At 36.3% G+C, this 27,477-nt stretch overlaps 1 protein-coding gene across 1 annotated transcript in view; it reads right to left on the reverse strand.

The window, feature by feature from the left end:
- Positions 1-27,477, reverse strand: part of LOC129744348 (uncharacterized protein DDB_G0283357) — a 467,660-nt gene that overhangs the window by 401,208 nt on the left and 38,975 nt on the right. The window contains exons 2-3 of the mRNA XM_055736825.1: positions 19,207-19,251; positions 18,485-19,038 (exon numbers count right to left, since the gene is read on the reverse strand). Of these exons, the coding sequence (XP_055592800.1) occupies positions 18,485-18,691 (207 nt within the window). The 5' untranslated portion in view covers positions 18,692-19,038; positions 19,207-19,251. The remainder of the gene's footprint in view (positions 1-18,484; positions 19,039-19,206; positions 19,252-27,477) is intronic.

A 27,477-nucleotide genomic window follows, 5' to 3' on the forward strand; every position in this document is an offset into this window, starting at 1 on the left:
TTAAGAAAATAACTTCAAAATATTTCAGCAACACAAACAGTACACAAAAATCTTGAATTCAGGATCTAAGAAAATTTTCATATTGTGAATTATTTTATAAGCATAGTTTCTGAATGTTTCCACCCCGTTTATTACGCATCTCCTTGAAGTTTCCCTCGAACGCGAGTTACAGAAAGATAACTTTGATGGACTTGAAGAAACAGGAATATTTGTCGGATGAAAAAATTAGCTTCGATTGATGTCATAATAGTTCCAACTGACCTAAATCGGCTACTCATTTTACGTTTTCATCCTTAGAGCACAATTTTATGATAAATGATTTTAAATCTGCTTTCTATTCGTTTGGTGTCTTTTATCTATGCTTTTCTTTCTATACTATATTCAACTAATCATACACACAGAAAAGAATTTGAACAGAAATGTTTTGAAAAGAATCCCAAAGCTGTTCCTTTTCAAAATTTTAGTTTGATGAAAAAAAAGTGCCAAAAAATTACAAATTAAGGGGGGGGTAGGGTCTAACACTTTCAAAAAATCGATTTTTTTATTTTTTTATTTTCTTATTGTAAAACATTTCAAGAATGTTGTGTCAAATTTTCAAGTCAATTGAAGCAAAACTGTAGAAGTTATAGGCCTTTATCTCCTCCTATCTAATACTGCAAGAAAGCAAGAGCAGAAACTTCAAACGCGTTTTTCTCGAAAGCACATTTTTAAAGTCCGTGGACATCGTCATTTGAAAACTACTTATCCGATTCTTTTCAAATTTGGAACATGTTTTCTACATATAAAATACCAGACCCCAACGTTTTTCTTTTTTGATTTTTTTACTTTGGGGAGATTTTAGAGGTGAAAAATGGCGGATTTATAAGTTAAAAATCGTAGTTTTTACTTCAAACAGCCACAAAAATTTCATAAAAATATTTTTAAGTTAAATAAAAACGTTGGGGTCAAGAAAAACATCTATTGAAAATATTTTGCTCTGATTTTTTGACTTCAGATGATTCTGTGCTGAGATACAGTGTCCACCGCAAATCCTGTTTTCTAAAAGGCATCCTCGAAAATGCTCCGTCACCGGCTCATTTTTCAATATTTTTCTACGAAAAAATTACTAAATGTTCTTTTAACAATGCTTTGTATAATACAAAAAATTTAAATACATTTGTTTGAACGATAGCTCTAGAAAAAAATCGTGAAAATGGTGTTTTTTTATACCCGTTAGACCCTACCCCCCCCCTTAAGTCGATAGTTACACGCATGGCGATTTTTGAGCTTCTTAGCTTGTTTGATTACTCATATCCACCATAAATCAAATGCTTTAATTAGTCTTCAATAAAACCACCATTTTCTCATGGTTCTGACCATCATCCGCATTAGATTGTCAATATGACCATATTGCAAGTTTGAGGGCTTGTAATTTTTTTCAGAAGCTTCAAGAAACAAAAATTTCTTCGGAGACCCCAAATGATTTCAAAAGTGATTGAATATTGTATATTTACTTTTTTATGGACGAACCCTGGAAGCCTAAACAAAAAATCTCCTATTTCCGACTTAGAGTGTCAATTTGACACTCCAAAAGTGAAATCTATCTAAGTCGTTTGAATTATAATTAATTTCTATTGATATTAGTTTTGTTTAAATCGGTTGAACACGCCAAAAGTTGTAACGATTTGAGCTAGTAGTGCCAAATTGACACTCCTAGGGCTGATAAGGTTCACGAACGTGATGCGAATGAGGGTTAATAAAAATATTATATTACACTGTTTCCAATCAATCAATGCATTTCGAATTTCATGATCGCTGGCGTGGAAAAGTACTTAAGTAGAAAAATTTCTACATCGCCAATGATTGCTACTCCGTAATTGATTGAGGTCATCAATTTTGTACAAGGACCAAAAAATGCAGCTTGGGATTAGCAATTAATTCTCAATGCACAAAACTCTTTTTTAAAAAAAAGGTCAATAACGGCGCCAGCCACGTCCCATGAAGGAAGGATTGTTAGTAAGAAACTTTTGAGGATCAACGATAAACTTGTTATTCCAGTTTTTTTCAAAAATTAGTAGGTAGAAAAACTCTGAAACAATGATAAGTCAGCATCACCAGCTATAAAAACCGTCTTTACGTCTGCAAATCTATATTCGAATATCTCAGGAAGTGTTGAGTTAGTAAGGGAGAGGTTTGGATCAGAAGCCATTTTTGGAAATCGAAGCAATCTTCGTTTTACCTGCACCATGCTTCTAGACATTATTATACAAGGCGTTATTAATTTTAAATTTTAATTTTAATTAATTTATATTTCAATATTGTGAGTGAACATCATTTAAAACTTTTTTTTATACTGCTAGCTTTGTCCCCTTTCTGTTATCCCTTTGCAATTCTTGTAGAACGACTTTTGAGATTTTATTTAACTCACCAACTATTTAAATATTCGAATCTTCCCAAAGAGTTGTTGTATTTGAGAATTGTTAAACACTGTAAAATGATAAACATTATTTGGAACTCTTATATGAAACTTAAAACAATTTCTAAAATCTGAATATTGTTCTCCTATGTTAAGGATAAACCGTTCTATGAAATGATGTATTGGTTTCTAATCTTTGTCTTACGGCAATCAAAATCTACTATTATTCCAGAAAAACAATTGTTAAAAATGAAATCACAGTCAGTGATGGTTTGAATCATTTGACTTAATTTTGAATCATTTGCTTATAACTTCTTTTGAAAACATTTTTCCCAGAAATGATGTTCTAAACTTTAGTAGAACTAGATCTTAGCTGCAACTTTTGTGACCAACACAAACCTGTATCTCTTATGCCTTATGAATGAGAAATCGAAAAGTTTAAATTTTTGAGCAATGATCGTAATCACAATCATTTGGATTAGCGGGTTGGATTAAATCCTACAATTCATACCACATTGAAGATACATATTTATGACATACAAGAAAGTTGTAGCTTAGATCTGTATCTACTAAAGTTTAGAACATCATTTCATGGAAAAATGTTTTCAAAAGAAGTTATAACCAAATGATTCAAAAATAAGTCAAATGATTCAAACCATCACTGATCACAGTAGAGATTGAAATATTGAACTTTACACGAAGATTAAATTATTACAAACGGTGTAAAAATTTCAATAAATCGTTTTCAATTTGTTCTCGTGTAAAAGAATATTCAATCGCTCAGTTGCTCCATAGTTCTACTTTTGCATGGTTGATTAGTTTATTTATTGATTAAGTAAATGAACCATTGAAACTAGAGATGTACCAAATATTTGGTCGCCCGAATAATCGGCGCCGAATACCGCCAAAAAACCGATAAGCCGAATATTTGGCCCGCCGATTAGTTGAGCTAGGTATCCGGCCGAATAGGCGGAATAGGCCGATTTTTTTTAATTTACACTGACTTGTAAATTTTTTCAACTGATGTTGGATTATTTATAAAATATCCAAAAGTATTTTCGAAAAAGCTTCAAAATCATCAAACACTTACCTACTCGGTAAAAATTTTTAGATGTTTCCGTGTATTTTTCATTGTACATAGCTTTAAACTTTGATTATCGTTTATTTCTAATTTGATATTTCCAGACGTGCCCATAAACCAACTCAATAATTCGAGAAAAGTTAAGTCGGACGGACGGATGGCCACATATTTTTTTAAACTTTCTGGATTTTACCCGGGTTTATTCAATTTTTTTGCAAAATCAAATTTAAAAAAATAAATGTCTCTTTGAAAGTTTTTAAATTTTGTGTTACAAAGCGATTTTTCAAAGTAAATTTTTTCGTTGAATACGTTTTAAACACTGCTGTTGAAATTCGATGAAACTTTTTTTTTTTTTTTCCTTTATTAATAACTTAAAATAATAATAATATATAAAAAAAAAAAATAATATAAAGGCTCATTGGCTTTTACCATCACGGAGCCGGATTTCATGGTTGTTATTTATAAATGTAAAATAATAATATTTATTTTTTACAAAAAATCCTTGATGCATATCTGCATGGTATGTCCATCTATTTGGAGGGATGATAAATCGTAAATGATTTTTTCTTTGTCTTCAGTCAAACTAGATCATCGCATTGTTCAATCCGTTATTATATTTGTATTTTAGCTGCAACAATGAATCTGTTGATTGCTTTCATCGTTATAATATCCTGGATGGCGATGATATCTCTCAAAGGAATTTCAAAAGGTTTTCCAATCCTCTCCAATTCCGCCAATAGGTGTCGGCGGGGAGTACTGTATCGCTGGCATCTCCATATCACGTGATCAATATGACCGTAATCTTCTCCGCACTCGCAAAGGTTAGTAGTGGTGAGCTGAATTCGGAACAGATGTGCATTTTGAGTATAATGATTCGAAATTATTCTTGACATATTTTTTATAAACATTCTTTCTACATCAAATTTAGCGAACCAAGGAGCTTTACTTACGGAGGTAATGATACTATAACAAAATCTACCAAGATCACTACTATTCCATTCGGTTTGCCATGATTCCAAAGTTCGAATACTTAACGTTGGATAAAAATCTCGAGACTCATGTTCCCTGTGATAAACTTCTCCATTTAGTGCTCCATTCTTAGCTAGGGTGTCAGCCATCTCATTACCAAAAACTCCGTAATGAGAGGGAACCCATAAGAAAGAAATAGAATAATTTAAACTACGCAATCTATAAATTTCTTCTCTAATTTTCAAAACCATGATTCCAGTTTTTCCGGAAATTCTTAGTGTCTCTAATGCCTCAAGAGCACTAGCGGAATCTGAACAAATTAGGTACGATTGTACAGGGAGACTGCCAATAAATAAACATGTGTAGTATATAGCGGTAATTTCTGCAACGAAAATGGAACAAGGAGCAAGAAGAGAAAAACTAGCTTCATGATAAACATTGAAAACTCCAAATCCGACACAATCATGATAAGCTGATCCATCTGTATAAAATACATTTTTCGAGGGATAAACTGATATTTTTTCTAAGCATAAATTTTTCAATAAGGCTATTTCAAGTGCATTAGCATTACTCGAGTTTTGCTGAATAAGTGAGAGATCAATAGCTGAAGATAAGTTCATGGATACGGAATTTGATTCATAGTAATGTAAAATGGACGAATTCGAGGTACTTAGAGTCAAACATTCTCTATATGAACTCAATAATTTATTTTCAGGTTTGTATTCGAATAATGTATCCAACCGCTCCATTATAAGTGACTTATTAATGTGACAATCAATCAAATATCTACAATTCATTTCGTTGAAGCGAAAATGTAAAGGCGGTATTCCAGCTAGAACTTCGACAGCTAATGTGTGTGTTGATGTCATTAATCCCAAACAAATACGTAAACAGCGGAATTGAATACGCTGCAATTTTATAAAGTGACATTTTGCTGCTGTATTAAATAAAAAACAACCATATTCCATTACCGACAAAATTGTAGTTTTGTATAGTTTGATCATATCAGCCGGATGTGCGCCCCACCATGTACTGGATATTGTTCTTAAAAAATTTATTCGTCTTTGACATTTTCTTACTAGGTAACGAATATGGCATCCCCAAGTACATTTTGGATCGTAAAACACTCCGAGGTACTTAAAGCCTACTGCTCTGATTATTTCATTTCCATACAAATATAATTGAATTTGCGATGGATTATGTTTACGGGAAAAAACGACTGATTCTGTTTTAGAAACCGATAGTTCTAAACCAATATTGGAAGCCCACTCAACCAGACCATCTAGGGTTGTCTGTAAACTTAACTGAACTTCATGTGCATTTTTACTTGAAAACCAAATGCATGCATCATCTGCATATTGAACTAAAGAACAATTACTTGTAATGCAAGAATCAATATTTGAAATGTACAAATTATAACAAAGTGGACTAAGAGACGAACCTTGAGTGAGACCTATCATACTGTGTCGCACTGTCTTAATTTCCTGATTTATTGAAAAATGTAAGATTTTCAAAGATAGTAAATTGTATAAAAATTTAACCATTTTCTCAGGAGCTCCATAAAACGATAATTTTTGACATAGAATATCAATTCGAACTGCATCATATGCACCTTTAACATCGAGAAATACAGCTACCAATTCTTCCTGCCGTGCAAAAGCAATTTGTATGTCACAAGCAAGTAATGCTTGACAGTCTCGTGTGCTTCGATTCTGTCGAAATCCGTATTGAGATGTTGAGAGCATATTATTTTTCTCAGCCCAACAATCCAAACGAGTATGGATCATTTTTTCAAAGGTTTTTCGGAGGCATGGTAGTAAACCAATAGGCCTGTACGAGTTGGGTTTTGAGGAATCTTTCCCTGGTTTCAAAATAGGTACTATTTTCACCGACCGCCAATCATCTGGTATTGAATTATTATTGAACATCCAATTATAGGCATTGACCAAAAGCTGCTTAGCATTGCTCGGAAGATTTTTAATTAATGAAAATTTAATCCCGTCTATTCCTGGGGCAGTGTTATTACATGCTGATAAAGCTATTTCCAACTCGTCTAAAGTGAAATTGTCGTTAAGATGTTGAAATGTTATTGAGGATTGTTCAAAAGATGGGGAAACAGGGGGTACGAAAGGTGGGCTTACAATATTTGCAAACTCTTCTATCCAGTCTACACTATATTGTTGATCATTATTTATGTTTGGTTCAAAATTCCGAAGACGGCGAGCAGTGTTCCACAAAACAGACATTGAAGTTTCCCTACTTAGAGACTCCACAAACGTCTTCCAATATTCTCTTTTTTTGGTCTTGAAGGTTCTTTTACTTATCGCTTCCAAACGTTTGTAATTCAGGTAGTCGTTCATGTTACCAGAAGATCTGAAAATTTTGAAGGCTTCTGATCTTTCTGAAACAATTTTGTAGCAATCGTCATCCCACCAAATGTTGGGAGGTTTCCTTCGTTTATTATTCTTATTAAATGGTTTCGTTTGAGCTTGATTCGCCGTAGTCAAAATCAAGTTTGACAGAAAATTATAAATATTTGAAGTAGGTATGTTCTCTGCGTTCTCAACTGCATTGAAAATAATATACCTGTATTTTTCCCAATCAACGTTTTTGCTAATATCCATTGGAATGATTTTAGAACAATTTGAATTTTTTAAACATTTGATAACAATTGGTAGATGATCACTGCCAGCAGGATCAGAGAGCACAGACCAAGTAAAATTAAAAGCTATTGAGGAAGAACAAAGGGAAAGATCAACTCTACTACATCTTCTGGGAGGCGAAGCTACACGTGTTATTTCTCCTGTATTTAGAATGGATAATCAGAACTCATCAAGAACGTCATAAATTATTTTTGCTCTGGCATCATCATCCTGCTCACCCCAAGCACAGCCGTGAGCATTAAAATCGCCAAGTAAAAGAACTGGACTCGGAACACAATTTAGTAAGGATTGAAATAAATTATTAGAAATACTACAGGAGGGTGGAATATACAATGAAACAACTGATATGTTCTGATTATCAATTTTTATAGAACAAGCAACGGCTTCAATAGGACTTAAATCAGGTAAATTAATTCTTTGGAACGAGTATGTATTCTTGATAGCCAGCAAAACACCCCCTGCCCGTGTTTGTCTATTGAAATATATCACATTGAATGACGGTAAATTTAACGTTAGCGTTCCAGCAAGAAATGTTTCAGAAAGAGCTATGCAATCTGCATCAGTCTGATTAATAAAAAGTCGGAGATTTGGTTGCTTTTGAAGAATGCTTCTGCAATTCCATTGAAAAATCGTGAAATCGTTACCCTGCGCTGAGTTAGCCATCGATACAAATAAAGATTCCAAGGGGTGGCCACAAAGAGATTATCTTTTTCAAAATCATTTTTATAATGGGGGACAAATTAAACAACAATTCTTTCCAAACATTATCCAAATTCAAAATATTTGAAAACATTTCAACGATTTGTGTTAAAGTAAACTTTTGAGAATCATCTGAATTAGGATTTTCGGATTGTTCTGGTATTAATGGAGGAAAATCTGTTTCTTTCAAAGGAAACCCAGGAGGATTGATTAAAGGTTTTTCTTTCAATGTAGATTTCGGATGATCTGTAGGTTTTGTTTGTTTCTGTTGGTTTGAGGGATGAGATCTCTTGCGTTTAGGAGGCTCGTAAGAACATTGTGCTACCTCACCATCATCTTCCGAGTGGTCTTCCAAAGAACTGAATGTGTTATTCCCAGCAAAACTTTCTATACCCACGGACTGAACGATCTCAGCATATGAAAGCTTCGACCTTTGTTGTAGTCGAGCTTTTGCCACCTTAACTCTTTGTTTGTAATTGGGACACTCTCTTTTGGAGTCATGAGTTCCCTTACAATGCAAACAGACATTCTCCTCTATCCTACACTCGCTCTCGCTATGTGATTCCCCACATTTTCCACAGCGTGGTTTGTTGGAGCACATCATTTCGGTATGACCGTATCTCTTACACTTGGTGCACATGAAGACTTTCGGTGTATACAACCGAACAGGAATGAGAACCCCGCCAATTACTAAGTAGTTGGGGAGAATACTACCAGCAAAGGTAACCCTTATTGCATGAGATGAAGGAACAAAGCTTTTTACACCATCTTTTATCTGAGTTTCTAACAATTGATTACATTGCAAAATGGGAACACCAGCAACACGAGGATCATTAAATTTACCCAATCCCCTCTCCAAAATATCTTTAAAAGCAAGCGCCTCTTGATTAATAACTCCGTTGATTTCCACTTTGACGCTTGGAACATAAACTCGATATAGTGCAGACAACTTTTCGTTAAACACAACTTGATTGGCATCCACTCGTCTAGCAAATACCATGCACAGCAAATTTTTTTTTGCTGGAAACCAGCAAAATTTTGCTGGTTTTTGTCCCGCTGACTTTCCAGCAAAATTTCCAGCAATTTCAATTGCTGAAAAAAACAGCAAACGTTAATGCTGGTTTCCAGCAATTCAAATAGCTGGAAAATCAGCAATCCAGATTGCTGGAAACCAGCTATTTCTTTCAACACAACCGGCAGTATTTAGTACGAAATTTATATTTCAATTCAAAATTACAGTTTTATATTGGCTGTGCATAGCAATAAGCAATAAAAACAATTATTTTCTCCCATTTTCAATAAGGGTTTTATTTATTTTAAAAAAAAACTTTTTTTTACAACTTTCTAAAACCGGCTCTGGGGTGGCCGCTTTATGCCGCAGTGTTGATCATCCGCCACCTGTAAAAATAGTTTTGATTAGTATCTTCTATGGAATATCTACCTGTACAATAAAAACTTACCCTTGACTTGATGCCTGGTTGCTAGAATATAGAGGAAAATAAAATAATTATATTAATTTAACCTAAATTCGTAAAATAGAATCTCACCTTACTTCAGCGTACGAAACAAAAACAAACTCCAAATTGACAACTCGATTGCTGATTTTCCAGCAAACTAGATCAATTGCTGGAAAGTCCAGCAATTTGAAAACCGATTGCTGGATTTTTCAGCAAAAATGACAAGCACATAACCGAATGCTGAAAAATCCAGCAATTTGAAATTCGATTGCTGGTTTCCAGCAAAAATTTGGATTGCTGAACTTTTCCAGCAATTTTTTTTGCTGGAAATCGAGGCAAAAATTTACAGTGTGCGTACTTTGCCATATGATATTTTTTTGATTTCTTTGATAGAAGGAAACGATTTATGAACTTCGGCAGAAATTAAGAGTACATTTATTGGCTTTTCGGGATCTTTCTGGCGTACAAATACCTCAAACGGTCCCGTGACCGATTCCGGGTACTGTCGCAAACGTGTTTCGGTTAGTTCTACTAACAAAGATGGAGGCAACAATTCAGAGAGATTATCGATAGGGACATCTGAATCTTGAGAGGACACAGCAACCTCACGGGTCTGTTCCTCCATACCCTGGCCGTTTTGGGGCCAAGCCCCCTGGTTCGCACGTGATTAAACTATTATATATTTTTTTTAAATTTCGGATATCAATATAAAATCGAATCAAATACTTATCTTGATTGAAAGCAGGAGCAAACAATGGGTGCACAAATCTGTCAAGGCCACTACCACACTACTATACCACGAGGTGCTCGATGAGAGAAAGACGACCGTTTTCCACGAGTGATAGGAGACGAATCGATGAAACTTTAAATTTCAAGTTATTTTATTTCTTTTTCCTCTTGTATGTTTGACCATTATGACTAGTTTCTGTTCGGGTTTGTAAAAAAAAAAATCGTTTAGACCCGTGTAGGTGTGTAGATCGTGTAGGATACGTGTCGTAAAAAGTATTATATGCAAAAGGTTGAAGATCCGCGTTCATTTTGATAACTTTTTGATGACATCTAGCAAAAATCAGACATTCTTCTAATGCGATATAAAAAAGCAATTTCAAATAGATTGGCAAATGTTTTGACAAGTTTTGTCCCAAATTTAACTGAAACCCAATCACTTTTTTGATAAACGTTCTAGAAGCGACAAGTCATCTGATGTTCTTTCAGGTAATAGTGACATATTGAAAATCAAAGAGACCTCTTCTTAAAAAAAATCTGAAACATCTTGTTGGGAATAATCGACTTAAAAACATGAGGGGCATTGAGATGGCAGAAATAAAAGATTTCTTTTAAAAATCGAAGTAGAAATAGAATTATTTCTATTGAAAACTTAATAGAATATTCGTTTGGCCGAATAATTGAGAAGGTCAATATTCGGAATTCGGCCGTTCGCCGAATACCACTATTCGGTGCATCTCTAATTGAAACATAGTAAATTTGAATAATTGTTAGTTGTTTTGTAGTGAATAACATAAATAATGTCACATTTTCTGCAAAGGAAAATTAGCACTTTACATTTAAATAACCTGTTGTTGGACCTAATTTTTAACAAACGTTCTGCAAAATGCATTTAAAGGAAACTCTAAATTTTGATACGCATGATCAGTTTAAAATAACTACCACGTTTGTTAACTTAAAGAAGAATGAAAAAAATTGAAAAAAAAAACATTTTTTATCGAAAAAAAAAAACAAAACAAATACACGACGTTGAACCTGCACTGGTATTTAAACAGGATCGTTACTTATCCTTGTAGTTTTGAACACTTGATAGAACTTGATGTTATGCAATTGATATAGGAATGGACGAGGGAGACTTCCATACCTTTTTTATAGCATAGCTTAAGAACTATTTGAGCAAATGCAAATGGAACAAAATTTGGCTTGGAAGGGAAATTAGGGACGAGAAATAGTTCTTATAATATTTGGCAGTCTCCCATTTTACAGTAGAGTGATAGAAAGGGGGAAGGGAACTCCTTTACAATTTTAAGCAAAAGTGGAAAACTAGTCAGGCAAATGGAACCGAATTTAGCCTTGGAGGGTTTTTGAATACTAGAAATGTTTCTTAGATATTTTGAGAACCCTCTGCTCATCCAGTAAGAAAATTTTAAGGGAGAAGGGTGCTCCCAATCAATTTATTTACACAAATCGAGAACTTATCCAGCAAATGGAACCTAATTTGGCTTCAGAGGGTATTTGAGTATGCTGCGGACGGAATAATGAAAATGCCGATTTCTGATAGAAGTTAAAACAGCTTCAAACTGTAACATTCTTCGGGATGAATATCCCGAGAAAAAGAAAAAAAATCAAACTGTAAATATGTTTTACATGTTATAAACTAAAATTTAGGGGCTTGTTATTCTAAGTTTCGGTACTTACAATATCAGTGTTCTGAACTGCTTTCGCGCCCGAACGATAAGTTTATCTTCGATTGAGCGCGCGTTCTGTAGACTTTTCACTAGCTCTGTTTTGGTCTGAACGCCGTCTTTTAGAGACCCTTTCACAGAGAGTCACTAGAAGTCGGAAGACCATCTTTCAGGTGAGAGGGGGCTCCTTTGCAATTTTTCGCATAGCTCTCGATCGACCGAATGGATTTTTAAGAGGGCATTTAGATACGAGAAATGTTACACGCTTATTTAAGACTCCTTTTCCTTCAAATAATGTTTGGGAAGAGGAAAGCTTCCATACAATTATTGGAACTTATTTAACAAATGGAAACAAATATGACATGGGAAATCATTTGGATACGAGAAGTTGTTTTATGATTATTTGAAAATCCGCCCTTCTCCCAGGGAGTACATTAGTTGGTGAGACTGGGAAGTAGTAATACAAATAGAATCAATTTTAGCACAAATCGAGTTTTTATAAAGGAATAGAGACCATTTAATATCAGAGAGGTTGATTGCGTACGCATAATTTGAGACCATCCTTTCAATCTCGAAAGCTCATTTAGCGATACTAAAAATGTATCTATAGTACTTCGTGAGCCCTTCCTGCATTGAAAGGGGAAAACATGCAATTTTGGCATAATTGATGGATCAAAGAAACTTATAAAAAAGAGCAAAAAATGCATATCTTGAAAAACTAACATATAGATCAAGTTTCAAACAAATAGATTCAATCATCTTTTTAGTGCAATTCGAATCTTCAGTTTGCAGCTCTCATTTCAAAACGGTTGTTTCTTGATTATGTTAAAATGATGCCTACAAAAAAAAAAACAAATTTAAATAATCTCCTCAAATTTCATTTAATTTTGGAAGGTGTAGCAAAGCACACCGGGTGAGCTTGTTAACAATAAAAATTAACTGGCAACACTATATTTTTTAAAATAAGGGATCTGTAGTTAAGGTGTATTCTTTTCGATCATTTCTATGGAAGACAGAATGAAGTTTAGAGTTGACTGACGAAAGTTACAATTCAATCATTTAATAATGTATTGTTTCTTCCTGACGATTTATTTGTACTTGGGACACCTTTGAAAGTGGATTGAGGGAAATAAATATTAAAATTATCGGATTTGATAACCATTGAATATGTGAATTATTTGTTGCAGAAAAACAATTTTAATGAAAAAAAAAATTATTTTATTTTGATGTGTCTCCTTGAAAATTGTTTCCTGTCAACATCGAGTTTCCAGTTCCAGTTTCCAGTTTCCAGAAATTTTAAGATTTTAAAAACAAAAATTGGTGAAAGTTTGAAAATTTTGTTCGTTTATTTTGATCGCAAATCTTCAAAAATAAAATGTTCTAGACTTCCAGATCGTTTTTTTCCTGAATAGTGCGTTAAATAGGTGAGAATCTGCTTTAAATGTAGCAAAATTTCAGCGATACCAATTTTTCTGCTTGAATGTACAGTAAAAAAGACATTGTGAGTTAGCTATGTCATACTCTGCCAATGTCTGACATAAAAACGCTAATCCGATTACCGCCAATAAGCATGTTAACTGTTGGTTAGCGAATTGATTTTCTCGCTAAATTTTAAGTGAGCTAACGAATAAGAAGCAAACTGAAGAACTTTTAATCTTTAATGTGGTGATTTTCCATCAATCCCAATGTAACCAAATCATTTTTTGAAGAATATTTTTTAGAATGATTCAGAAAAATCCAGAACCTTAAAAAAACAACTGAACATTTTTTTCGGAGTCATCTTTTCTTTTGAGTTCATGCACCACCTTGAAGATTTTCTCAAGCATAAAAACTCGAATTTCCGGGGATAAATTGGCCACCAACTGGATAGATCGCGAAAATTCGCGAATGACTCGAAAGTGCTCAACGATTTTTAATTCCTGCAATTGCAACGTTAATAAAAAGTCGGGAGTGCCATAAAGATAGTAAAACGACTTAAATAAAACTAAACTTTAATTTTTGGCTTTTTACGGTCTTGGATTTCAATCAAACAACTTTATATTCGAATAAACAATAATTGTCATTTGTGAAAAATTTCACTTGAAAAGCATAAACCTTAACTTACCTCAATAACTTTTATTGTTGAAGGTTCAACCGTGTTGTAGTCTTCGGGTTAAATATTTGTCTTGATTTAGGCTTTCATAAAATTTTTAATTAAAACCCTTTAATGCATGATCTTTTTTAAATGAGAGTAGCAATTATTTATTCAGTGAATTTTTATTCGAATAACACAGCTGAACAGGTTTTAAGTCGTTATTTTGAGTAATTTAAAAGTAATGCCCCAGTAAAATTGAAACATCATTTTAAATTTCTTAATTCTTTTTAACCTTTAAAAGTCGTTTGGGTCAATATGACCCGAAGCGCACATTCAAATCATCATAACTCTTCGAGAAAAAATCGCAAAAATTTGATTTTAAAAACCTCCCTGGGCCAACATCAACATTTCTTCAAAACCTTGATAATTGGACGCAGGAAAATGTTCGTGATTGATTAGGATTAACAAATTTGTTTGAAATTTCAAATCTGAAGAAATAACAACAAATTTCCAAAAACTACTTGAAAAAATAAAAAAAATGATTTTTGCAATTTTTCCACCAACTTTGTTCGATATCTCAGGCATACATTAAAATATCGTTATTGAAAATCCATGAGCTAATTTCTTTGATTCTCTGAAATATTCAAAAATATCCAAGCGTTTCCAAGATTTTTGGACTTTGATTAGTGTTGTTTTAAAACAACACTATGCATTAAAGGGTCAAATGAAGGAAAAAGTTATAAAAAAATCCAGAATTGTTTGCTACTCCCTAGCAAATTTGGTATCCCAAGTAACAATTTTAGCTTTATTATGGACAGCAAAATATCGTTTGGACTATCGATTTAATCTTCATAAAAAGCTAAAGCGCATTCTATAACATCACCTGGACTCTAATAAAGCCAAAATCAGGCTATTTGGCCCTACCCTAGAAACGTCATAAAGACATATCGTTGATGGTCATCAATGTTGGTCAGCAAAGCTTTTAAAAAGCTATTATTAAACATGTTTGAAATTTTTGTTTTTTTTTCGGTTCTGTCAGTTCTCGGAGTATTTTTTTATTTTTTCCCGCAACCATAATGGTTGATGAATGATGATTGCATTATTCAGATATGATCTGGTAAAATTAATAGCTAAAAAACCAATGTTTTAACCATATATTGAGCGTCTTTTCTACTGCCAGTCAAGATTTTAGGTAAAATGTATATGAAATAGTATCTTAAAATAAATGCGCCTCGTCAAATCTGATGGTCAATCATGATGGAATTGATGGAAAAAGGCCTGAAAAAATAGTTTCCAATGCTTGCATTGTGAATCCATCAACATGGCGTCATTTTGTGCCCTTCGATTTTGCAAGAAACATGGCGTGAGTCAATTCATAGTTTTATTATGGTTTAATGATGACCCCAAAAAAAGCTACGATTTGACGTTTCTCTCGCAAGCCAACCAATTACACGCTAAGGTTGAGTTCCTCATTTCTGAGTTGTTAATCATTAGTACAGTAAATGAGGACAGACTTTTTGAATGAAAAGGGATTGGTTTTGAATGACCCGTGGAATAAATCATGAGTTGAAGTCAAACTTCGTTGTCTGACGCCATCTTGAAATCCAAGATGGCGGCTTCCGCTGAACTTTAAAATGGTGTAAATGACTTGAAATCGCATGAAACCCCAACAAAATGGGTATCGGGTGAAAGGGCTAAACGAGTAGAAGTTGAATTTCGCTATCAGACGCCATCTTGAAATCCAAGATGGCGGCATCCGCTCAACTTTGAATGCTTAATGCTGACAAAAAGTCGCATTAAACCACCACTATACGGGTATTGGGTGAAAGGGCTAAACTAGAAGTCGATTTTTTTCTTTCCGACGCCATCTTGAAATCCAAGACGGCAGCTTCCACTGAATTTAAAATACTGTTAATCAATGAAAATCGCTTGAACACAACTTTTTTTTACGTAATAATACATTAAAACTACTATTTTTAGACAATTTAGATCATTTTAAATCACTTTTATTATTTTTTCATTATGTTTCTAATGCATTTAGCACTTTTCTTGTTTGTTTATAGTTTTTGTTTTTTTGCCATTTATGTAATTCTTTTATTCATATCATGCTATTATGTTTAAATTGTATTGGTCTTATTCTAGCGAAAACTGTAAGGTTATGTTGTTCCTGTTAACCGTCTGATTTAGGCACATGTGCCAAATTCGATGTTGCCAAAATCGAATGTTGCCAAAAACGAACAGGGTATGTATTGTGGTGATTTTTGTGGGATTTACAGTCACTTACAGATTTTTAGAGGAACGCGAAAAGAGATATTTGACTTCTATCATTTAGCCTCAGCACCCAATACAATATATTTGGGAGTTTCATGCTATTTTCATTCATTTACAGTATTTTTAAGTTCAGCTGAAGCCACCATCTTGGATTTCAAGATAGCGTCAGAATGCAAAAATAAACTTTTTATAGCTTATCCCTATTGACAAACACCCATATTTTAGAGGTTTCATGCTATATTCAATGATTTAGAGCATTTTTAAAGTTTATAGAAAGCTGCCATCTTTCACGATGGCGTAAGATAGCAATATTCGACTTCTACTCGTTAAGCTCCACCCACTATCACCTGGGTTTCATGTTATTTTAAGTCATTCACTACATTTTAAAGTTTAGCGGAGGCCGCCATCTTGGATTTCAAGATGGCGTCAGATAGCGAAATTCAACTGCTACCGGTTGATTTCTTTCAACTTATACCCCTATAATATAGGTTTTATGCGATTTTCAGTCATTTACAGTATTTTCAAGTTGAGTGGTAGCCGCCATCTTGGATTTAAGATGGCGACGGGCAAGGAAATTTGACTTCTACTCGTTTATTACTTTCACCTAATAACCATATTGTGAAGGTTTCACGATATTTTCAGTAATTTACAGCTTTGAAAATAAAAGCGGAAGCCGCCATCTTGAATTAATGATGGCGTCAAGCAACAATTTTTTTCCTACTATTTGGGCCCTTTCACTCAATACTCATATTGTAAAGATATTCATACCACTTTCGGTGATTTCAAGTTTTCAAAGATGTATTTTTTTAATTTTAACTCAAAACCAACACGCATAACTTACCAAAAATGTGTAAAAATGGGAGTTCCAATTCAAATATGTGCTATCTAACCTGAGCGTGTCCTGTTTTGACATCTTGATCGAGAACTGTCACTAAGTTTTATGGCGGTTTAATAATCATGCACTGAGTGCTATTATAGAACATGCAAAAGAAAGCTTGGAGCAAACTTCTAGGTTTGTGTTTTATTATAGTTCAAAAAGAGCATTCATAACTCTTTCAAAATAACTGAAACAGCATGTTTAATAAAAGTTTTATTAGCGTTTTCAAAACCATCTGAAAACATATGGTCGAAAAAAAATTATAAGCATTCTGCATGACCACAATAAAACCGCCATAAGACGAGCTGCACAAAAAAATGCCATAATTAAACCATAATAAAACTTCCTAATGCTAGTTGGCATAATCTTTGTTACTTGGGATGTGACCTGCTGATAAGCTTATGATCAGTTTTAGCTGGGAGCGAGTGAGATTTATGAAGTTTAGTTCTTCCTCTGGTCACTAAATTATTAAAAAAATGCAAACATCACTGTTATTGTAAAACATCCTTAACCGCTTCAACTTTCAACCGATTTTGATGAATAGCCACTTGAAATCTTGTTTGGAATTGACATCCATAAATTTTTTTTTTAATGTTACCTCCTACAACTTTCGATGACATAATTTTTTTCATCATAAACAAAAGTGGATTTCTCTATCCATCTTTATCAATTTCATAACTACTTTTCACCGATATGCCGAAAAATAAATTTACAAAATTAATTAACGGTGGTTAACTTATCTTAAAAATCACAATAATAGGCTTTAAAAATCAAATCAAATCAATGGTTCAAAATAATTCGGGCTTAGCCAAATTGGACCGTTGACCCTAATGATTAGCACTCATACAGTGCATTCATGCCGTGATAACGAAATATCAACACGGCTAGCGCATCGATAGAACCATTGCGCGCAATAGGGAAGCTTTCTGGAGCTTAACGTACGCCATATTTTGCCCGTCCGGAGTATACGTGTCCACCACATGTAGACTTCGGACCAACCAGATTTCATTGTATAGGTTAAGGTAGTGCCACCTCTATCCCGGTACTACTTCTCCTAAATAATGAAATGTTGCAGGGTAAAGTATGGTGTACGTTAATAAGTTTCCTCGCAAAAATGCTCTTTCGCTCTTTTCAACATCTGTAAATTTTCTTCTCACTTCTCTATCCATCTTTATCAATTTCATAACTACTTTTCACCGATATGCCGAAAAATAAATTTACAAAATTAATTAACGGTGGTTAACTTATCTTAAAAATTCTAATTAATGTTATGCAGTTCGAGATATTTGATTCTAAGTATAAGTAGTTTTTAATATTTTTCCAAAAATAAAAACATATTTTGGGCAAAACTCAAAAACTATTCTTCTGTTTTACATTTAAATAACCATCAGTTTATTAAGTTCGAAAAAGCTGTGAACAAGTGTTCTTGATCAAAAATTTTTTTTTAAACGATGCCATTTGTTAGTTAAATTCCTTTTTAAAATCAATGAATTGAACTTCTCAAACCATTCCCTCCCGGATTTCAAGATGCTTTACCGTTGTGGTAGAATTTGTTGACCGCGAGTGAAGCACTAAAGTAAAACCTACCTTAGGATCCAACAACACCCGCTCCAAGCTGTCCTCTCGCTGGCTGCTTCCGGTCGCTCCTCCAAGCCCAGGAGATCCCCCAGCACTAGCCGCTTCCTGCCTGAGTCGGGCCCGCTCGACCCGAGCCAACGTTGGACTATCCATGATCGATGGCGTTCGGCTCGGCGGTCCGGAATTGGACTCACCGGGCACATTGCCGGGTGCCATCTTGCCACCGATACTGCCGCGCTCCTTGAGCGACACTTTGAGGCTTGTTTATGAGACACAACAACAATATATGATGAGCTTAGGCCAACCCCCCCTTGGAGGTCGATAAAATAAACACTTCAAAGCACTTTTCACTACCAGTTGCCCCCACGACGACGATTACCGATACTCTTTTTTCCAACTCCTTTCCTTCTCTTCTAATAAACCCAGAGGGGTTTCCCCCTTATACTGCTGCAATAAATCTCAATTAAAACCTCACTCTTCACGCACAAGTAACTCTTTTTCGCCGCAGCTTCAATTTTCTATGCGGTCTATCACTTTCATTACCACCGAGCGTTCACTTTGGGCTGAAGTAAGAAAACAAGATGGTATAAAAAAAATCGGTAGAAAATAGAGCTCACTTTTCCTAGACTCAACAGCAGCACAGAAAACTACATTTGCTCTCGAAGTTCACGAAGACAACGAGGAAAAAGCACACACTTTTAAGTGGTCTATCTTTTATTATTTTTTGTTACTTCGGGGTCTTCTCTGGAACTGCCGGCGGACGCTCAACTTGGACGCTGAAACGAAAAAAAAGATGAAAATTATTATAAATCAACACTTTCTCATCTGTTGGATGATGTGATGTGATGTGCTGCGCACCCCCCGAAGATTGCGCGTTGATAGGCCAAAGTTTTAACAGTCCAACCCAACTTAATCGACGGTGACCAACGACCACGTGTCCGTGGTGAAGTGTTGAGTTTTGGGCTTTCGAGCATACACACGGATTTACGTCACACGGTTTGTTGACCCTTTGATTATGTTCAACAGTGTGTGTATTAATTAAAAGATACATCAGCGTTTCATACTTCATGGTAATAAACTTGTTTAGCTTAAGTAGATATGGAAAAGCTTTAGCAGATATGGGGAAATTAAAAACCTTACTTAAAAGTAAATTCAGAACAAAACAACCTATTTCCAGGAATTGGTAAGCTATCTGTATTTTATAAATTAACCCACATTTTTTCATTGCAACGGAAGTTCTCTTTTAGATTAATTGCTTACGGCTTTCCCAGAGAGTGTTTACAAGTTTAGTCAGATTTCTCTTCCTAGTATATTCAACCATGTTCTTATTTTTTCATCCCTGAGTTTTATACTGGTTTCGTGATAATTAAAATTATGATTTAAAACTCTCAATAACGTGAATTGGAACATTTTCTTCATATAGATAATTCTGATATGCTAGTAGAAATGTTTAACTAATTTTAACTCCTGCTATATAATACTTATTTCCCCCTGAAATTTAAAAAACAGCAAAAAAATGCATGGTTTAATCATGATATTGAAATAGCAATAATCAACAGTAGGGGAAAGGTTTCCTAAATGGGCCTATCGGGTTAAATGACCCTACGGCCGTTTGACGAAATGGCTGGCAAGACAACATATCTTATCAATGCATTTATCCGTAAAGAAGCTCAAAACAAAAAGTTGGGTGGTTTTTGTACAAAATTCAAGTGAACCTTAGAAGTAAAACAAATTTAGGCTTTTATTATGGTTTCATAATGATTAGAAAGTGGAATAAGAAAGTGTTTTTGTATGCCCCCATCATGTTTGTAAAGTGTCGATATCCTGAATTAACAGGTTAAATAGTTAAATATTTGATTTTTATCTAGGCTAGCGAAGTAGACAATGTGCAACTCGAGACCCCATACACCCAACCTTCGGGTAGTGGTCATATCACCTCTTGTCTGCAACTCCGATTCTCTACCTCCCCGTGGTGCTAGCTGGGGTGCGAGCAACCTTAGCGGAGATCGGGTACCCAACCCCGGTGGATGCTTTGGTCGCATGCAGAATGAGTTAGGGGGCTTCGTACGCGTCTGTTCTCCATGTCAGGGGCGGCGTGCGGAGTGCAACAGCGTCCTGGTGGTGTTCGGGACCCAAAACAGCAACATCACGACGGTCCTCCTGCGAGATAGTGGGGTTAGCTGCGGGCCTTGCGAGCCTGTGACTACAAAAAACATAAGCAACGAACAACGAACAACAAGTTTCGGATGGAAATCGGCAAAGACCCACGCGACGAAAAGGGACTAGCGATTGGAAACTTGGAACATGGAACTGCCGATCTCTAAATTTTGTGGGCAGTACCCACGTGCTCTCCAACGAATTGAAGAGCCGCAAATTCGACATCGTAGCGCTGCAGGAGGTATGCTGGAAGGGCTCCACGGTACGAACGTACCCAGATGGTCGTGCCATCTACCAGAGCTGCGGCAACACACACGAGCTTGGAACAGCTTTTATAGTGATGGGAAAGATGCAAAAGCGCGTGATCGGGTGGTGGCCGATCAACTCACGAATGTGCCGGTTGAGAATCAAGGGCCGGTTCTTCAACATCAGCATCATCAACGTGCACAGCCCTCACCTCGGAAGTACCGGTGACGACAAAGACGAATTCTACGCGCAGCTGGAGCGTGAATACGACCGTTGCCCAAAACATGATATCAAGATCGTCATCGGGGATTTCAATGCTCAGGTCGGCCAGGAGGAGGAATTTAAACCGACAATTGGAAGGTTCAGTGCACACCAGCTGACCAACGAAAACGGCCTCAGACTGATAGATTTCGCCGCCTCCAAACGAATGGCCGTACGCAGTACTTTTTTTCAGCACCGCCTCCCACACAAGTACACCTGGAGATCACCGTACCAAACTCAATCACAGATCGACCACGTTTTGATCGACAGCCGGCACTTCTCGGACATCATCGACGTCAGATCCTGTCGGGGCGCCAACATCGAGTCGGACCATTATCTGGTGATGGTGAAGATGCGCCCAAAACTCTCCGTAGTAAACAACACGCGATACCGGCGCCCGCCTCGGTTAAATATCGCGCGACTGAAGCAACCTGAGGTCGCGGCAGACTACGCGCAATCGGTCGAAGCAGCGCTGCCGGCAGAAAGCGAGCTTGACGAAGCCCCTCTCGAGGACTGTTGGGATACCATCAAAACAGCCATCAACAGTGCTGCGGAGAACGTCATTGGTTATGTGGAGCGATCTCGACGGAACGACTGGTTCGACGAGGAGTGTAGGAGGGTGATGGACGAAGAGAATGCCGCGCGGGCGGCAGTAGTGCAGAGAGGCACCCGTCGAAATGTGGAAAATCACCGACAGCGGAAGAGGCAGCGAGTCCGACTTTTCCAGGAGAAAAAGCGCCGCCTGGAGGAGGAGGAGCTCGAGGAGCTGGAGCAGCTGCATCGTTCCCAAGAAACACGAAAGTTCTATCAGAAACTCAACGCATCCCGCAAAGGCTTCGTGCCGCAAGCCGAAATGTGCCGGGATAAGGACGGGGGTATCCTGACGGACAATCGTGAGGTGATGAAAAGGTGGAAGCAGCACTTCGATGAACACCTGAACGGCGCACATGCAGGAGATCAAGACGGTGGGGGAAGGTACATCGCCGGCGTAGCCAACGACGAAGACGAGTTACTCCCAACGATGAGTGAAGTTAAGGAAGCCATTCGCCAGCTGAATAGAAACAAATCGACTGGGAAGGATGGCATCGCAGCTGAACTCATCAAAATGGGCCCGGACAGGTTGGCCGATTGCCTACACCGGTTGATAATCCGGATCTGGGACATAGAACAGCTACCGGAGGAGTGGAAGGAGGGGGTTATATGCCCCATCTACAAGAAGGGCGACAAATTGGACTGTGAGAACTACCGAGCGATCACTGTCCTCAATGCCGCCTACAAAGTGTTGTCCCGAATCCTACTCCGCCGCCTAACGCCACAAGCAAACAGATTCGTGGGAAGTCACCAGGCCGGCTTTATGGAGGGACGGTCTACGACGGACCAGATATTCACATTACGGCAAATCCTCCAAAAATGCCGTGAACACCAAGTCCCTACGCACCATCTATTCATCGACTTCAAAGCCGCATACGACACGATCGACCGTAACGAGCTATGGAAAATCATGAACGAGAACGGCTTTTCCGGGAAGCTAATCAGACTGATCAAGGCGACGATGGATGGAACGCAGTGCTGTGTGCGGATTTCGGGTGAATTGTCGAGTTCATTCGAATCGCGCAGGGGGCTTCGACAAGGTGATGGTCTATCCTGCATGATGTTCAACGTGGCGCTAGAAGGTGTTATTCGACGAGCGGTGGGCGAAATGCGGGGCACGATTTTCAACAGATCCAGTCAACTTATCTGCTTTGCCGATGACATTGATATAGTTGGCAGATCATCTGCGGCGGTGGAGGAGATCTATCGCAAACTGAAACGCGAAGCAGGAAGGATTGGGTTGATGATTAATACGTCCAAGACGAAGTACATGCTGGCCTGCGGATCCGAGACCGACCGAACCCGCTTGTCCAGTAATAACAAGGTCACGATCGACGGCGACGAGCTGGAGATAGTCGAAGACTTTGTCTGTCTCGGCTCACTGGTGACCGCAGACAATGACACCAGTCGTGAGATCCGGAGGCGAATTATCAGCAGAAGTCGTGCCTACTATGGACTCCACAAGCAATTGCGGTTGAGAAGACTTAGCCCTCGCACGAAGTGTAACCTGTATACGACGCTTATTAGACCGGTTGTTCTCTACGGGCACGAGACATGGATATTGCTCGAGGAGGACCTGCGTACACTCGGAGTATTCGAGCGACGAGTGTTAAGAACCATCTTTGGCGGCGTACAGGAGAACGGAATGTGGAGGCGAAGGATGAACCACGAGCTCGCGCGACTCTACGGCGAACCCAGTATCCAGAAGGTGGTGAAGGCTGGCCGGATACGCTGGGCGGGACATGTTGCGAGAATGCCGGACGACTGTCCTGCAAAACAGGTGTTCGCCACGAATCCGGTAGGAACAAGACGAGCAGGGGCGCAACGAGCGAGGTGGTTAGACCAAGTGGAGCGTGATCTGGCGAACGTGGGGTGCCCGAGGAATTGGAGAACGGTTGCCATGGACCGAGTGAATTTTAGGAATTATGTTCGTCAAGTTATGTCTTAAGACGGAATACTATGTAAATAAATAAATTGATTTTTATCATTAAAACTTCTAATTTAAGCTCTAATTAACACCTTAAGAGAGAATTGAAGATCTCAAAACAGATTTGATATTTTTTTTCTAATGGATGAATTGCCTCCAAAATATGGCAACCATAACTTTTGTTTCATTCTATAAAGTTATTAAATAAAAAGATTTTTATAAATTTTCAGCTTTGTCGTTTGAAAGTTATCAGTTTCTAGCATTTCCAATGAAATTATACGGAAATATTGTCAAAAAAAAAACGGGGCATTTAGCCCGCACGGTTTGAGGTTCGGCAATTTTGACAAGAGTTATAATAAAATCGATTTCTCAAAAACTGAAGGAGATTTCACCATAAAAATAACTCCAATGTATAGAAAACAGATGTCTGCTCGTGTGTGTATAGTTTTTGTAAACATATTCGATGAAATATTTGATTAAATCAGTATTCTGCTTAGTAGGCACATATAGCCCGCTCCTCCCCTAATTTACCATACAGAACTTGAAACAGTCTAAATTAACCGAAGACAGAGCAAAATTCATATGATTACGCAACAAGGTAATCAAATTGATAACAAATGCAAAAATCACGCATGATAAACTAAAATTGAATACCAACTTACCTGCTTAAAAGTTCTGGAAGAATTTTAATAGTTTTGGCTTAACCCTCATCTGTCCCTAAAATTTTTACCCGTGACAGTCCCTGGAATGTCAATTTGATACTCTTGACTTACACAAATACATCTCTCTTGTTCCTCAACCGATTTTCACCAAATTTATAGTTTTGGAAACATAACGTTACTCAAATATGTTTCTCAGACATTATTCACCTACAACACTTCAGTTTTCCGCTATTCAAAGTCTAACAAAAAAATCCAAGAAACACGCTTAGGAAAAAAAGACTGTAGATCAGCAATGGAATGCGCGAAAAAATTTCACTTCGTGTCCAAAGAAGCTGCAAACATGGGCCAAATTTCGTCAACTTTTCAATCCTCTTTTCAAAATTAATGCAATATCTCAGGAACGGTTGAAGCTAGATACATGAAATTTTCTGACCTTTCCTTAAATAAGGAGCACTACAATTTTTCTTTTAGGAATTTTTGAATAGCGTTACCATACCCAAGTAACATTTAAGTTTTAAAGCAGGCTTCTAGATAAAGTTTTGGTTTTATAAGGGCTTGAGGAGTCCAATAAAACTATCGGTGTTACTTGGGATAGTCACCCAGCAAAAAAAGGACAACTAGCCGGTTGAAGTTATGTAGACTCGGACTATTGTTTCGTTTTTTAAATCAAAACTACAGAACCGATTTTCATAAACAATAACGTTTTGAAATCTTCCAAATACCTGCAATCAGCTGGTTTTAAAAACAATTGAGTTTTGATTTTTATGGACTGCAGAAAAAGACATCACAACCAAGAATTCCTTTAAAAATGGGTGTTTTGCATAAAACATAACTTATTTGGTTGATGTCGTATTGAAAAACTTTTGAATTATATGATATGATTGATACAGTGAGAGCTCTTATTGAAATAATAATAAAAGTGCTCAATAATTTGAAAACTTCATAAAATAATTCAATGATTTTAAATCTATATTTTTACGAGATCACGAAATTTTGATGAAACAAATTGCCATTTGTTCAATTACTTTCAATTCCTACCGATAGTGAAAGGCTGATAGGGAGACCAACTTTAGTAATAAATCATATAGTTTCAATATATTGAGGACCAAACCAATATCGACATTTACTTTACGCTTTTTATCACCCTGAGCACAACTACTCCAAAATAAGACATTTAACTTTTAAACAATATTATAAGAAAGCAAATACGATATTTCAACTTACTCAAGATTTTGAAATCTGCATTTTATTCATAACTACTCATTTCATGTTGTAAAACGACTCAGCAAATTACTGTAATATCTCTTTGTATGTTTTTCGCGGTCGTTAATGTGGTAAACATATCACAAAAAGTTTAAATTTATTTGGTGTTCATGTTTTTAAAGATACAATAATTTATCAGCCCAGCTTTATTTATATGAGCTAATCTATCTACAGATCCCGTTTGTTTTTTGGCAACATTCGATTTTGGTAACAACTGTTTTTAGATAGAACATTATCTTATAGTTTTCACTATAACAGGAGTTTAGTAAACATCATGTATACGTTTTTGATTCCTCCATGGTGATGAAATACAACAACAAAAACAATAAAATTTAAAAAATAAAAAAGTACTCAAAATAAATAAAAATGAAAATTTCATAAAACTATAACAAACAAATACAAACAAAAGACTAAAAATGATTATTCAAAACTAAAAAATTAATTTTGAATTTCAAGAATGTTTCTCGGCGATTTAATTAATAATAAAACGATGTTTATTTACCACATCCGACGTTTCGGCATGTTTATTTTGCTTTTATCAAGGAATCTGGCGGGTTGGAAAAATTTACAAAATTTTTTGATTAATTATTGAATCAGCTAACCTGATTCCTTAATTCTGAGCGCCGATGTGGTCTTGTGGATAGGCTGGCGCAAGTCTGGTTTTAGTATGTCGGGCGTACTGGGTTCGATTCCTAGTATCGGCAAGAAAACTTTTGGGTTCGAATTCCATAAGTGGCCGACAGGTAAGATGTGTTTCCTCTTATAACTGACTATATAATAAGAATGTTCAATCAGTTGGCAGCTGGCCAGGCATATACACGGATGCCGGAATACCTGTTGTAGATTCATAACACTGAAAATGTGATGAATTTTATACGGTTGCGTAACTGATTGTCTCGTTCTCCAAATAAGACTTACACATACACAAAACACATTCATTACATGACAGTTTACACGAAGCCATGGATGTGTGGTGATTTGCATTGAAGATTAGCCGAACTCATGATCTAAAGAATGCAATTCAGCGCATACGTTGGTGAAACTGCGGTGAATCCGTGCACCCATGGTGAATTATCTACATACATACATACATACATTTCATCTAAATCAATGTTTTCAAATTTGTCAATATCCCCCTTTGTGGGGAGGGGGTGGTTGTGGCGATGATAGCTTAAAAGGGAGTTATTTTAAAATTCGGTAAGCGTTGAAATAATTCAGGACGCGATGAGGTAATATTTAAATCCCCCTTTTTCACAAATTCCAAGGCGACTTACATATTCAAATGACAATGTAAAAGTTCTACACCTGTAGGAGAGGTTGCAAAAATCCGATGCCTGTTTAGCAAATTCATTTGCCGAAAATGCACTGCTCCAAAGATGATATGATTGAAAAAGCATTACTGGCAGAAAGACTCGAGCTCCCAAAAAAATGATGCATGACTACATTCAAGCGAAACAAGAAAAAATGTTTATGCAATTTTCATTCTATTGGATAACTCAGCAAAAAACCAAGCTCCATTTTGTGATCTAAACTTAGCACATTTTTTCTTTCTTAACGGTATTTTCAATTAAAATTCAAATTCAATTCAAATTGAAAATTCTTGAAATATTCGAAAAGGGAGGAATATTATTGAAATGTATCAACATTTTTTTATCCGTTTTAAAATAATTTTTTTCTGTGCTGACCCATTTTGAGTCCCAATTTGGAAGCTTCTTCGAATGTTCAGAAACTTCATCTGTAATGGACTGAAGAATCTAATATATGAAAATTTTCAGCTAATCGTAATGAGAAGAAAGGGCTGAACTATTCCAGATTTTTGCGAGGTGGAATTTATTCCAATATTTTTGTATTCAACTGGATCAACAAACAAAATTATTGATTTTTGATTATTTGGT

Source organism: Uranotaenia lowii, chromosome 2, assembly GCF_029784155.1.
Source record: "Uranotaenia lowii strain MFRU-FL chromosome 2, ASM2978415v1, whole genome shotgun sequence".
Lineage (NCBI taxonomy): Eukaryota > Metazoa > Arthropoda > Insecta > Diptera > Culicidae > Uranotaenia > Uranotaenia lowii.